This window comes from Rhinatrema bivittatum, chromosome 5 (genome assembly GCF_901001135.1).
Source record: "Rhinatrema bivittatum chromosome 5, aRhiBiv1.1, whole genome shotgun sequence".
NCBI lineage: Eukaryota > Metazoa > Chordata > Amphibia > Gymnophiona > Rhinatrematidae > Rhinatrema > Rhinatrema bivittatum.
Window position 1 is genome coordinate 336,794,594 of NC_042619.1, and position 14,559 is coordinate 336,809,152.

General features: G+C 49.4%; 1 protein-coding gene across 2 annotated transcripts in view; it reads right to left on the reverse strand.

The window, feature by feature from the left end:
• Positions 1–14,559, reverse strand: part of STARD7 (StAR related lipid transfer domain containing 7) — a 141,926-nt gene that overhangs the window by 110,546 nt on the left and 16,821 nt on the right. For both annotated transcript variants that reach the window (XM_029604454.1, XM_029604455.1), the window contains exons 4-5: positions 3,522–3,632; positions 3,172–3,254 (exon numbers count right to left, since the gene is read on the reverse strand). In XM_029604454.1, coding sequence (XP_029460314.1) covers positions 3,172–3,254; positions 3,522–3,632 — 194 coding nt within the window. The remainder of the gene's footprint in view (positions 1–3,171; positions 3,255–3,521; positions 3,633–14,559) is intronic.

The following is a 14,559-nucleotide window of genomic DNA, read 5'->3' on the forward strand; positions in this document are numbered from 1 at the left end:
CCAGATTCCACCCAAGGACCATAGATGAAAAATGTGGATCAGTTTAGAAAAGAACCTAGATCATTCCAGTCTACTGGGATGTACAAAAGCTCCTTTACTCTGAGTGGGACTTGGAGAGTCTACTCGCAAAACACTCTCACCAAAAGAGTGTGGATCCCGGACGTCTAGGCGATAATGTCACAAAAAGGTATGCAATGATTTCCAAGTTGCCGCCTTACAAATTTCCTGTGGCAACACCAATTGAGCCTCCACCCATGAGGTCGCGTGCGATCGAGTAGAATTACCCTGCAAAAAGTCAGGTACCTGATGACCTTTGATTGTGTAGGCTGCCTCCTTAAGCCACCTCGCAATGGTACCCTTGGAAGCCTGGATACCTTTCTTTGCACCACTCCACAAAACAAACAGGTAACCTGATCTCCTAAAGTCATTTTTCATCTCGAGGTACCTCATCAAGGCTTTCCGGACTGCCAAACATCTGAGCTCTCACCCATGAGATACAGAAGCATCCAAATCCGGAAAAGCTGGAAGTTCCACAGTCTAACATGAAACAACGAGACCACCTTGGGAAGGAAGGAGGGAACCATCCGCAAGGACACACCTGAATCTGAAATTTGAAGGAATGGATCTAGACACGATACAGCTTGTAATTCTGTTATCCTTCTTGCCGAACAAATAGCTACCAGGAAAACAATCTTCAGTGTCAAATCCTTTAAAGTTGCCCTGTGGAGAAAGTCAAGAACGGCTCACATAAAACTCGCAGGACAAGATTAAGATTCCAGGATGGGCAGACTCTCCTAACCGGAGGGTGCAAATTCTTAACCCCTCAAAGAAATCTGACAACATCCGGATGGGAGGACAAAGTCCCCCCCATCCACTGTCCCACATAAAGATGCCAGAGCCGCTACCTGTACTTGGAGAGAGTTAAAGGCCAAGCCTTTGCTCAAACAGTCTTGCAGAAAAGACAAAATCTGAGACACCGAAGAACATAAAGTCTGAACACCCTTAGATATACACCAAGTCTCAAAGACCTTCCATACCCGGATGTAACAGAGATGTAGACTTCAGTCTAGCGTGAAGAAGGGTAGTGATAACAGACTCCGGGTATCCCCTGCACCTCAAATTCGCCTCTCAAAAGCCAAGCTGCTAGACAGAAGCGATCTGCCTTATCTGAAAACATGGGACTGCTCCTCTGGAGGGACCAGCACTATGGCCTCTAAACCCTGCAAGCTGACTAAAGTCTCCCGAACCACCTGCCATTTTTCCAACGAAGCACAGGCGGAGACTAAAGAGGTCGCAAACAGGGCGTGCAAGTTCTAAAGTGTAACCATCTCTTATGACCGTGAGCACCCACTTATCCTGAGTGACTTTGGCATACTCCTTATAGAAATGAGCCAGACGACCCCCTAAAAAAGTAATGTCTGAGTGGACCGGCCTCGCCTCATTAGGAAGATGTCGTCCCCGGAGCTCCCCCTCCTGTGGATGCTCTGAAAGGCCAATGACTTCCCCGAAATGTCTGCCAGGACTGACCATGGCCCGCAGACCTCTTCTGCGATGCTGAAATACCTCTCGTATGACGCGGCCTTCTGCCATCCCGAAAACGGGAACAGGCCGGAAAAGGCTGTTTGGACTTAGGCCTATCGTCCAGCAACTTGTGGACCTTGTTGTCATCCCCCAATTGTTTTATCAATTGTTCCAGATCTTCGCCAAACAAAAAAGACGTCCTTTGAAAGGTAGGGAATCCAATTGTGATTTGGACAACACATCTGCCGACCAGTGACGCAACCACAGCAGCCTTTGGGCCAACACAGCAGAGGTCATAAGCAGAGACGAGGTCCACACCAAGTCATACAAGGCGTCCACTATGTATGCGACTGAAGCCTCCAAGCGTTCAGCACAAGTACCATCCACTTGGGGCATAGCCTGATCGCCCTGTAGCTGCTGCATCCAACGCAAGCATGCTGCATGGAACTAGAACAGATGGCCACTCGTAAACTCAAGGCGGATACCTCAAAGATTCTCTTGAGATGAACCTCTAGCTTGCGATCCCGGTCATCCTATAAAGCCGTGGCCCCTGCCACAGGAAGAATAGTCTTTTTGGTGACCGCCGATACCACCGCATCCACCTTCAGCATAGCAAAAAGCTCCAAGGTCTGCTCGGGCAAGAGATAAAGCTTCGACATAGCTTGACCCACCTGCAGACCAGCATCCCGAGTACTTCACTCTTGGTTCACCATCCTCTGAACGGACCTATTCTACGAAAATGCCGAGGGAGGCCCCTGAATCCCATCCAGATCCGCCCCATCCGGGTCCACATCAGTCTGAGGAAGTTTGAGCCCCAGCTCACTGAGGTCCTGAGGAAACCAGGGGAACTAACTCCTCCCTCCAGAACAAGTCAAAGAATCTTGGGATCGTCCCCCTTGGACACCAGCACATCATCTGCATCGTCCCCAGTACCCGGGTCGCCCACATCCGGTTCACCCTAATCTAGATCAGGAGCTGGTGTCCCCTTCACCCCAGAATCCCTTGGAACAGGGAGGGGTTTCCCCTGGGAAAATGGCTCCTAAGAAAAAAGGAAAGAAAAAAAAAAAAGAGAAAAATGACAGAAACTGCAGGTGTACGCACCAGCAACCATCTGCTGGAGACAGAGAAATACTGAGGAACTGCAGGTGGCACCAGGGATTATATAAAGCAGTGTCAGTTAACTTTCTCTGTCTCCATCTGCTGGCACGGATGCATAAAGCCAGGAGTCTGGACTGATCCGGGTATGTACAGGGAACCGAAGGGCCATCTATATAGTCGCTTCAAAGATAAACCGAAGAGCTCCATCAGTGGACTGCTTCAATTACAAAGCAACTTGAGCAAATGGCTCCCTGGTGATTCCTGTTAAGATCAGCATAGTTTCAAGCTCGATCAGGAAGATTGCCTCTGGGCTGCAAGAGAAGGGCAATTCATAGTTGTACTGTCAAACATCACAGCTATGGATTGCTTATGCATGCAATGTAGTAGATTCTACATATCAGAATTTGATCTTCACAGCCACATGCAAAGCCATAGATGAAAGTTGCAACAAACAACGTCCGCCATAGACTATCAATAAAAGTCCATCATAAACTTGACTCAGTTTATTAATACCAAATCATGTTTCCCTCTCTTATCCTAACCCACTCTTACCGTGAAACCAGCACCATCAGGTTATTCTCCTCATCCACATGATAGCGTCGCACATACACATAATCCCGAGCATACATTGGATACTGAAACAGAAAACATATTACCAAATCAATAAAACTGAAAAAGAAACAGGGTGAGGGAAGAATGAGACAAGGATTAAAGAAGAAATTGAGAATGGCATGTACCCCAACCCAGAGTTGCTTTATTTATTTATAAACTTTTCTATACCGTCGCTAAGTTAAATACCATCGCAACGGTTTACATGAAGGCACATAAGTTAAATGTAGGTGGATGCGTACTATAGTACTTTATAAACTGAGGAAGCTCAATTCTTAAATCAATGAACTTACTGGAAAATGTGTTATCCAATGCACAACCTCAGAGCCTGTAATAGGATCCCGGTCAATCACATCTAGCTTAATAATCAGAGCATCCCACTTCTTGCGGTAATCCGTATCCAGCTGTGAGTAAGAACAGAGAATAGCATGAATTACATGAAAATACATCTACCACAAGACAGAAGAGATCTCCGTGTCTTAAATAGTATACCACAATCCCGGGAAAAGAGAGATGAACCAGAGAAAACAAGAAAAAAAAACCAGCAGCTTATGTGCACATTTTTTTTCTCCTTTGGTTTAATGGGAGAATGTCATTTTTTTGGCAAAGAGATTCCAACGGATTAGAAAAACATTAACAGCAGAAAAATTAGAACATAGATAACTCGGACAAAAAAGGTTTCGTGCCTGTAAAGTCTTGAGATGCCCATTCGCACCTTGCTTTGAATAAAAACATTTGCTAATTAAAAGTAATGGAGAAATTACTTACCTGATAATTTTGTTTTCCTTAGTTTAGACAGATAAACTCAGGACCAGCGGGTTATGTGCTCTTCTGCTAGCAGATGGGAGACAGAGTCAGATTTCAAAGCTGACGTCACTCTAGATATACCCCTGCAGTAACCTCAGCTCTTCAGTATTCACTTTGAAAAGCCATTGTGGATATATCTTTGCTTAAATAACTTGATTAAAACTTGATTTCAAAACTGGAGACCGCTAGTGCTCTCAACCAATTAACGCCAACACCAGACAAACTGTGGGTGTCGAACTAGGGGTAGGCAACGGCTTACCCGTATTGCTTAGTCTCGAGGTTCGCTTCCAGAGGTCCTCCTTCTCTGGGCAGCCGTGGATGGGATGCTAAGTCCATCTGTCTATACTAAGGAAAACGAAATTATCAGGAAAGTAATTTCTCCATTTCCTAGTGTGTAGCCAGATGGACTCAGGACCAGTAGGATGTACAAAAGCTACTCCTGGACAGGGTGGGAGGCTGCCCGTGGCCCATTTAGTACTGCCCTTGCGAAGGCTGCATCTTCTCGGGCCCAAACAGCCAGGCAGTAGAACTTGGAGAAGGTGTGTAGGGAGGACCACGTCGCCGCCCAACAGATCTCAGCAGGTGACAGCAGCTTGGTTTCTGCCCAAGAAACTGCCTGGGCCCTAGTAGAATGAGCCTTAACCTTTAGTGGTAAGAGCTTTCATGCCTCTATGTAGGCTGCCTTGATTACTTCTTTGATCCAGCGGGCTATGGTCGCCCGCGAGGCCGCTTCATCTTGCTTCTTCCCATTGTGAAGGATGAACAAGTGATCCGTTTTGCGCACCGGTTCCGATTTTTCCAGGTATTGCCCCAGGAGTCTGCCGACATTCAGATGGCGAAGAAGGCATGAGTCTTCAGAATCCTTATTTTCATCCGGAGATGGTCTGGTTCAAATGAAAGTCGGAAACCACTTTTGGTAGGAAGGAGGGGACAGTGCGCAGCTGCATGGTTCCAGGAGTGAACCTAAGGAACGGTTCCCAACAGGATAGTGCCTGTAGTTCGGAGATGTGATGAGCTGAACATATTGCCACCAGGAATACTGTCTTCAATGTTAAGAGGCGTAGTCTGAAGGAAGCCCCTGCTAGGAAGTCTAATACCAGATTGAGGTTCCATAGGGGCACCGGCCACTTTAGGGGTGGCCGGAGTTGTTTAACCCCTTTCAGGAAGCAGTCTGGCCCTTGAGAGGACTCGCCTGTAGAAACGCGGTTACTCAAAGGCCGTGATTGACACCCTACTCCGCGCACGCAAGTTCTCCACATCCCTGTCATACATATGAATCTGGAGAGTATTTGAAGCCTGATGCGAGGACCACGGGATTCTCCCACGAACGGCCAAGATCCCCATGATTCTGGAGTTCCTACAGGATGGTATCAAGAAGGGGGTTGTCGCTCAACTCCCTCAAGGTCCAAGTAGCCACACTGTCCTACTTCAGAGCCGAAGTGGAGGGTATCCGGCTATCAACTCATCCGGATTTGTCCTGGCGATTTATGTTCCATTCCGCCTCTTCCTTGTTCCATTGTCCCTGGGCTGTCAGCTCCTGACTGTGGGCTCCCCACCTTGCAGGCTCGCATCCGTGGTGAGCAAGATCCAGTTCGGTGGGGATAGGCTTATTCCTCTGCTTAGGTGGTCTTCCTGTAGCCACCACTGAGCTGAGAACGTATCTCTGCTGGTAGTTGGAGGCGGATTGAGTAGTCCTGGGACAGTGGGTTCCATCGTGACAGTAAGGAGCACTGGAGCAGTCGCATGTGGGCCCTTGCCCATGGGACAACCTCCAGGGTTGATACCATGAGGCCGAGGACTTGAAGATAGTCCCATACCTTGGGTCGTGCATTGGTCATCAATCGTAATTGTTCCATTAGTTTCCTTCTCCTCGGAGGGAGGAAGACTTTGTTCTGGTGTCGAAATAGGCCCCCAGGTACTCTAGGGATTGAAAGGGCTGCAGACTGCTCTTGCCCGTGTTCATGACCCAACCGAGTTCCTGCAGTAAGCTCTTGACTCTACTGGTCACCTGCCGGCTCTCTTCCAAAGACTTTGCCCTGATCAGCCAGTCGTCCAGGTAAGGGTGTACCAAGATCCCTTCCTTCCTCAAGTGTTGCCGTCACGACCACCATAATTTTGGAGAATGTTCTGGGGGCGGTTGCTAGGCCGAAAGGTAGCGCTCGGAACTGGTAATGGTGATCCAGTATCGCAAAGCGTAGAAAACGCTGGTAATCTTGATGGACTGGAATGCGAAGATAGGCTTCGGAGAGGTCCAGGGTCGAAGAGTCTCCATATGGAAGTGTAGTATCCGCAGATGACATTCTTGAGATCCAAGATTGGTCGGAATGATCCTACCCTTCTTGGGAACGACAAAATAGATGGAATAGCGCCCCGTATTTTGTTGGGGCGTGGGGTCCAGAGTTATTGCCTTCAGACTGAGTAGTCTTGTCAGAGTGACTTCCGCTGCTAGTCTCTTGGTGTGGGAGTGGCAGGGTGACATCATAAATTTCTCTCGAGGGATGCTGCGGAACTTCAGAGTTACCTTCTCGAATGATGTTTAGTACCCATTTGTCAGAATGATCTCGACCCATCTTTGGTTGAAGAGGGCAAGTCGACCTATTTCCTCTTCCTGTGGATAGGTCAGCCCATTCTCATTGTGGAGCACGACTGGAGCCTGCCCCCCGGGCCTGCTCCTCTCTTGGTCTATCGGTTCCGAAAGGGCTGGGACCTTCCGGAGGGACGAGGTGCCTGGAACTGCGAGTTCCTTTAGGGTCTAAAACGTTGCAAGCCTCTGCCCTTGGTTCTTCTGGGCGAGGGACGCCGCGATCTTTTACTCTTATCTTCCGGTAACAGAGGCACTGGGGATTCACCCCATTTGTTAGCTAACTTCTCCAATTCGCTTCCGAACAAGAGAGATCCTTTAAAGCAGGGGTCCCCAACCACTGGTCCGCGGACCAGGACCGGGCTGTTGGGGGTTTTTTGCCGGTCCGCGGCACCGCCGCAGACCAGCACCAGTGTAAGCACAGGGCGCAGAGTATTAGGGGGCGCCGCGAGCAGTGGTATCCCGAGGGAGCCAATGCCCCCGGGCGCAGGGAGGCTCATGCAGCCACCAGTGGACCTCATCCCACTGGTGACTGAGCAGCAACACGCATATAGCAGGCAGATCGGCAGGGCCGTGGCGGAGCTCACGTCACCACGGCCCGAAGAAAAAGATCGCATTTAAACGCGCTGATGCTCCTCCTCCTTCCTGCCTGTGCGGCCCCGGAAGTAAACATTGCCGGCTCCGCGTGAGAAGGAAGGAGGAAGAGCATCAGCGTGTGCAGAAGAGGAGCAGCGCTTACGGGCCACCGCGAATCCCAAGTCGCAGCGGCCCGAGAAGAGGAAGAGGCCCGGTAGCAGGGCCGCTGCAGAGTCCATCCTGCGGCGAACCACGAAGAGGAGGCCCAGCGGTGAGAGAGAGGCTGAGGGTCTGTCGAGTGTGCGTGTATGAGATGAGTTGAGAGACTGTGTGTGGGAGTGAGGACCTGAATGTTTGCAGAGATAGCATGTGAGAGAGACAGCATGTGACAGTGAGAGCCTGTGTGTATGAATGATTGTATGAGAGAGAGCATGTGACAGTGAGAGCCTGTACTTGAGCAAGACAGCATGTTGGAGTGAGAGAGAGCCTGTGTGTGTGAGAGTCAGCACAGCATGTGCCAGTGTGTGTGTGTGTGTGTGTGTGTGTGTGTGTGTGAGAGAGAGAAAGCATGTGAGAATGAGAACCTGTGTTTGAGGGAAGAAGATGGAGAGAAAAGAAATAGAAAAAAGGATTTGGCAAAAAAATAAGAAAGGGAAGGTGGAAAAAAAAGCCTGTGACCAATTAGAAAACTCAGACAGCAAAGGTAAAAAAAAATAAATAAATTACTTTTTAGGTGATTGGCACATGTAATCTTTGGGATTGTGCAAGAATAGCATTTTCTCTATGCGGATCTCACAATGTACGAGATCAGCATGGAGAAAGTGGAAGCCCACGGGGCCTGCACAGAGGAGGCAGCAGAATGGAGTTCAGTGTCAGTAGCAGCAATTGGCACCTCCCCAATAGCCATGTGGCAGCAGTGACAGTGGCAGCAGAGGAATGAGAGAGGCTCTGTGGTTGCTGGCAAAAGAAAGAGAGGGGGTCTCTGCCTTTAGTGTGTGCATGTGTATGAATGGGAGTCTGCCTGGGGGTGTATGTGTGTGAATGCATGGGTGCCTGCCTGATGGTGTGTCTGTGTATGAGAATGAATGGGTGTCTTCCTGGGGTTTGTATGTGTGAGAATAGGTGCCTGTGTGTGGTGTATGTGTGAGAATAAATTGGTGCCTGCCTGGGGGTCTGTGTGTGTGAGAATGAATGTGTGCATGCCTGGGGGATGGGGAGGGAGTGGTGTGAAAATTAATGGGAGCCTGCCTGGTGTTCAGTGTGAGAATGACTGGGAGCTTGGTTTGGTGCTCATAGCCAGGGGAGGTCATGAGAGGGAAGGTGTCAGGTGGAGGAGAGAGGTGTGAAGTTTGGAAAACAAGGGAAACAAGCCCAGTACTCCCACTCATTCTGAACCTATGGTGAGTTGAGTCTCATTCACATTATAAATGTCATAATTAAATAAGTATGCACTAAAATCCAATCCCCTCCATAATCCCGCCCCATAAGACCAAAGCCCCGCCCTGCGGCCATGGAAAAATGGTCTTGCTTGAAGCTGGTCCCTGGTGCAAAAAAGTTTGGAGACCACTGCTTTAAAGGGCATTCTTGTGAGATTTGCTTTAAATGTCGCATCAGCAGACCAATTCCATAACCATAGTTGTCTTCTGGCCGAGGTACACACCAGGTCTGAGTTTGCATCCGTCAGGAAGGCTGCTGCAGGTTCCATCGTCTCACCGGTATATATTACAGAGTTATTTGCCTCTCTCGAGAGGAGCAAGCAGGAACATGCCACCAGTGCGCAGCAGGAAGCAATGTACAGTATTGCTGTTGCATCGAAGGCCTGCTTAAGGATGGATTCCAATCGTCTATCCAGAGTATCCTTCAATGCAGCCCCCTCCCTCAACGGGAATCGTTGTTCGCTTTGAGATGGCACAGACCATAGCGTCCACTTTCGGGAAACGCAGGCATTCCTTGGTCGCTGGTTTTAGAGGGTATAGGGCCTTCCAAGGCCAGACCCCCCTTTGAAGCTCTGGGGCATCCCACTACGGGTCAATCAGTTCCTGGATGGCTTCTATCATTGGGAAGTAACATGAGGCTTTACGAAGGGACACCAGGATGGTGTTCTTCTTTGGTTCCACCATAGGATCCGTGCCAGGAATACCCAGCATCTTCAGAGTCTGGGGAAACAAGAGCTGGTAATTCATCCTTGTGGAAGAAGCGAAGCATGGTTCGGTATGGTTCCATTCCTGGAGTAATTTCTCCTTCTTCCAGGGAGTCACTATTATCATCTGAGGTGTCTGGGTCCCTGTCAGGGAAGTTCTTGGTTAGGCAAGGCATGTCTCGAGGCATCTGAGCAGGACTGGGAGGATCTTGTGCTTCCGACAGAGGTTGAGCCTGGGGCTGATTACGCCTTAACAAAGGCTTGCAGGCCTTGGAAAAATTCTAACCGGGAGAAGGTCCCTGGGTCCATGTTAATCCCAGGGGGGAGTTGGAGTAGGGGCTCCAGAGGTGCCCCCTCTTGTGGAGAAGCCATCTCTGAGTTGCATAGATCCGGGGAGCTAACATCGGTAGTGGTTCCAGACCCATCCCCCAACAGTAAGGGATCAGGCTTTGGTTCCCCCTGGGCTTCTTCGCAATGCTGACACAGGCAGGACTCCAGTTCAGGCTGCGTGGCTCTTATGTGGCAGGCTGTGCAAAGAGTGACTTCTGGCCTTCTTGGGTACCGGTGCCATCGCCTCTATGTTTGGGCGCACAGGTAATGAGCTTTCAAAGCTCGCGTTGCGCTCCGTTGTGTGTGCGGTGTGCACTTAGTTGTGCGCTGCAGTGGACGCACGCAATTTAGGCGCATCGGCCACCCGGCCTGCCCTGCGCATTTCGCCGGTCAAGAAGGGAAGATTACGCCACGCCCTCCACGCATAAGATAGCACACCCGAGTGTCTCCACGTGGACCCCTGCGGTCAGGGCCTAGCCCAACCAGGGCTGCTCAACCCGTCAGTGCTCCCTTGTTACCTCTCCGGAAGGAGAAAACAGAATCGGTACGGCAATCCGAGCCTCGGAGACCTGAAATTAAGGTTTTCTGCTTACCTGGTCTCAGCGTTTACTGATCGTGTGCTAGAACGGTCTCCAGCTGCGGGGGGGCTCTGCCTTCACCGCCGCGCTCGGATGTGCATCCGCTGCCTTTTAGCCACTCTGGGGGCTAAGTCCACGCCGGAAACTGGCTACCGGACCAAGGCACACCTCTGAGGGATATCGGAATCACCTCAGGAATTCTCAACTGGGGGAGGGACCCTTAATCTTCTTTAAGGTAATTTTTTTTTTTTAATTTAAAGTTTTATTTATTTTCCATAGTAAAATCCATCTTACAAACAGTATGGGACAAACAATACACACAAATAGGCACGTACTTAACAATAGTAATACCTCCCTAGTAGAAAATACATAACAGTTCCAATAAGATAACTTTCCCTCCAGTTCCCAAATACCCAAAAATAAAACAAGTCGGTCCCACTTTTCCCTTATTTATCCCCCCTTCCCCTTCTCAGAGATGCCTCATGTTTTCAGTTACATTTGTCCATTTGAGCTAGATATTTAATCAACGGTGCCCACATCCTATAAAATTTGCGCAGGGTGTCCCAGTGGGCCGTTAATTGTTCCATATAATGTATTTGCCTTAATTTGCCATAGAGCTGTGTGAGTGGGTTAATACATTTCCACTGGGCAGCGATCAGTAGCCTGGCAACAGTAGTAAGATAATAAAACATTTTCTGTGTTTCATCATCCAGCTCAGGATAAGGGAGGACAAGTAACCAATACTCCGCTTGTAACCAGACCTGAACACCCCACACCTTATCTACTAGTTCTTGACAAGCAACCCAAAACCCCTGTAGCTGAGGACATTCCCATCACATGTGCCAATATGTACCCCTCTGGGAACACTGTCGCCAGCAATTAGGCGAACTGCCTTGGCTCCACTTGGCCACCCTCACTGGGGAATAGTGCCAGCGATAAAGTAGTTTGTATCTTTTGCTGTAATTCTTAACACTATTCTAGTGTGTGGGATAGTGTCCGCATCTGCTAGGAGACAGATACTGAAGAGCTGAGGTTACTGCAAGGTTATATCTAGAGTGACATCAGCTTTGAAATCTGACTCCATCTCCCATCTGCTAGCAGAAGAGCACATAACCTACTGGTCCTGAGTCCATCTAGCTACACACTAGGAAAGCCAACTTTATTTACCCTCTCCAGTAGTTCTTCTTTCTCTTGCAGGCCACACCAGAAGCAGCAGTAGCTGCTGAAGCTGTCCTCACCTATTCCTTAGGGACGACAACCAGTCTCTGCCTTGCTCACACACACACACACACACACACAATACCAGTCACAACCTCAGGACTAGTTTTTTTTTCTCACACACATGCTCTCTCTCTCGCATACACACCACACATACTGAAGCACCCTCTCCCCCTCACATACACACCACACACATAGAAGCACCATCCCCGTTTCAAATACACACCACACACACACACAGGCCCCAGCTGAACAGCTCAGTCTTCGGCCCCTGCCTGTCTGGTTTCCGCCAGCAGCAGCGCTCCGATCTTTGGGCCCTGCCGGCCTGGTCTCCAACAATGGTCAGCACTCTGATCTTCGCCCCACTGGCTGCAGGTAGGATGAAACACACCTGCAGGTGCTTGGCGACACACCTGTTGAGAATCGCTGGGTTAGAGTAGCAGGCTGCGAACTAGGATGCTTCTTGTGTCCTTGGGCAAGTCATTTCAACCTCCATTGCCTCAGATACAAACTTAGGGCCTAATGCACTTAGCTTTTTTCACCTACAGATATAGAATGGGAGAAAAGACTTCGCACATCTGCCCCTTATGACTGTAAGCTCTCTTGGGCATGAACCTATCTACTGTATCTGAGTGTAATTCACCTTCATGCTGTTGCAATATAGTGAACTCAGCTAAGCGCATGGCTTTATGCGTGTTTTGGACGCCCATCCAAAACCCCTTATGCAATAAAGGAAAATTGGTTCTTAACTGCTAATTTTGGTTCCTGTAGTCCAGACTTCTGGGTTTTGCTTCCCCTCCAGCAGATGAAGACAGAGAAGTTTTGACAGACTCTGCCCTAATCCCCAAGGTGCCACCTACAGTCCGTCAGTATGAATCAGTTTCAAAGCAGAATGGCTCAAAACCAAAACTCTTAACTATATACACACACAATACCTTTTTCTGAGCTGGCTCACTAATCCCAAACGGTAACAGGATCCATTGAATCCCTGGAACAAATTCAATCTGCAGATCCAAACTAAATGAATGCTGAGTGAGCGCACTCTCCATTACCTTTAAGCTTAACGCGGGCAGGACTCTGGACTGATCCGTGGTACTACAGGAACGAAAATTAGCAGGTAAGAACCAATTTTCCTTTCCCTGTACATACCCGGATCAGTCCTGGGATGTACTAGAGCTCTTTTCTTACTTGGGGTGGGACCCGGAGAGGCCCGCCCGGAGCACACCTTCTCCAAATCCCTCAGAATTTGGGGCCTGGACATCCAGTCTGTAATGCCTCACAAAAGTGTGTACAGACTTCCATGTAGCTGCTCTGCAAATCTCCTGTGGCGAAACTTGTTGGAATTCAGTCCATGATGCTGCTTGAGAACGGGTAGAATGGGCACGAAGACCCACCGGCAACTCTTAGCCACGCAATAAATACGATGAACTTAGACTCTTTCAGCCAACGGGCTATCGTAGTCTTAGACGCCATATTACCTCTTTTTGGACCACTCCACAATACAAACAGATGGCCGGACACACAAAAATGTTCGTAACTTCCAGATAACGCAGCAACGCTCTGCGAACATCCAGCTTCCATAAGTCCCTAGAAAGGCAATCTGACCAATCCAGGTCTGTAAAAGACGGGAGCTCCACCTATTGATTCAAATGAAGAAAATGAAGAAAACTCTGGAGTCAGAAATTCTCAAGAAGGGTTCTCTACAGGCTAACGCTTGAAGCTCTGACACTCTACGAGCAAACGTGACAGCTACAAGAAAAATCACCTTCAATGTGAGATCCTTCAGCATCGCCCTTTTCAGAGGCTCAAAGGGCGCAGCACACAGAGCAGAGAGAATCAAGTTCAGACTCCAGGAAGGATAAGGGTGTCTGACAGGAGGTCGCAAGTGCTTTGCCCCCCGAAGAAAACAAACCACATCCGGATGCGTAGCTAACGCAACCCCTTGAACAGTACCGCATAAACAACTAAGGGCTACTACTTGCACCCTAAGAGAGCTACATGATAAACCCTTGGATAGTCCGGCTTGAAGGAAACAATATATCAGACACCGAAGCTCTAGTGGGAATCACCTCACGCTCCATGCACCAGGACTCAAAGACTCTCCACACACTAATATAAGCCAGGGAAGTTGATGGCTTGCGGGATCTCAAAAGTGTAGTCGCAACTGCGTCAGAATACCCTTTGCTCTTCAGACGCCACCTCCCAAAAGCCATGCCGCTAGACAAACGCGATCCGCCTTTTCCAAACAGACGGGTCCTTGATGTAGAAGGACCGGGAAATCCCGAAAATGCAATGGTTCCACCACAGTCAAACTGATCAGATCCGCGAACCATGGGACATCTTGGCCACTCTGGAGTGACTAGGATCACCTCCGCCGGATGGAGTTCTATTCGGCGGAGTACCTTCCCAATCAGAGACCACGGTGGAAATACATACAGTAGGACGTTCGTTGGCCAGGGAAGAACCAGAGCATCCACTCCTTCCGCTCCAATCTCTCTGCGGCGACCCAAGAAGTGTGGGGCTTTGGCATTCCTTAATGTCGCCATCAGATCCATTCTGGGTGTGCCCCACTTTGCACAAATGAGCTGAAAGGCTTCGCCGGCTAAGTCCCATTCCCCGGGATCAAGTCGGTGACGACTGAGAAAGTCTGCCTGAGCATTGTCGATATGGGATGCCGCAATGCTGACCAGATGCTACTCCACCCAGCTTATCAACTGTTGAGCTTCCACCGCTACTGGTCGGCTTTTGGTCCCTCCTTGACGATTGATATACGCCACTGTGGTCTCATTGTCGGATAGAACCCTGACCAACTTCCCCTGAAGGAGCGGAAGAAAAGCTTGTGACGCGAGAAACACCGCTCTGGTCTCCAGGCGATTGACCACAGATTCATGTAGAGACCACAGTTCCTGCACAGATTTCCCCAGACCGCTCCCCAGCCAGAGAGGCTGGCATCTGTGGTAATCACCATCCACTTGGGTACTACCAGGGGAACACCTCGACTCAAGTTGTCAGAGAGGAGCCACCAATCTAGTCTGGATCGTGCAGCATCAGTAAGAGGAAGAGGCAGGTGAAATTGTTCGAAGATCTGGTTCCACCAGGAA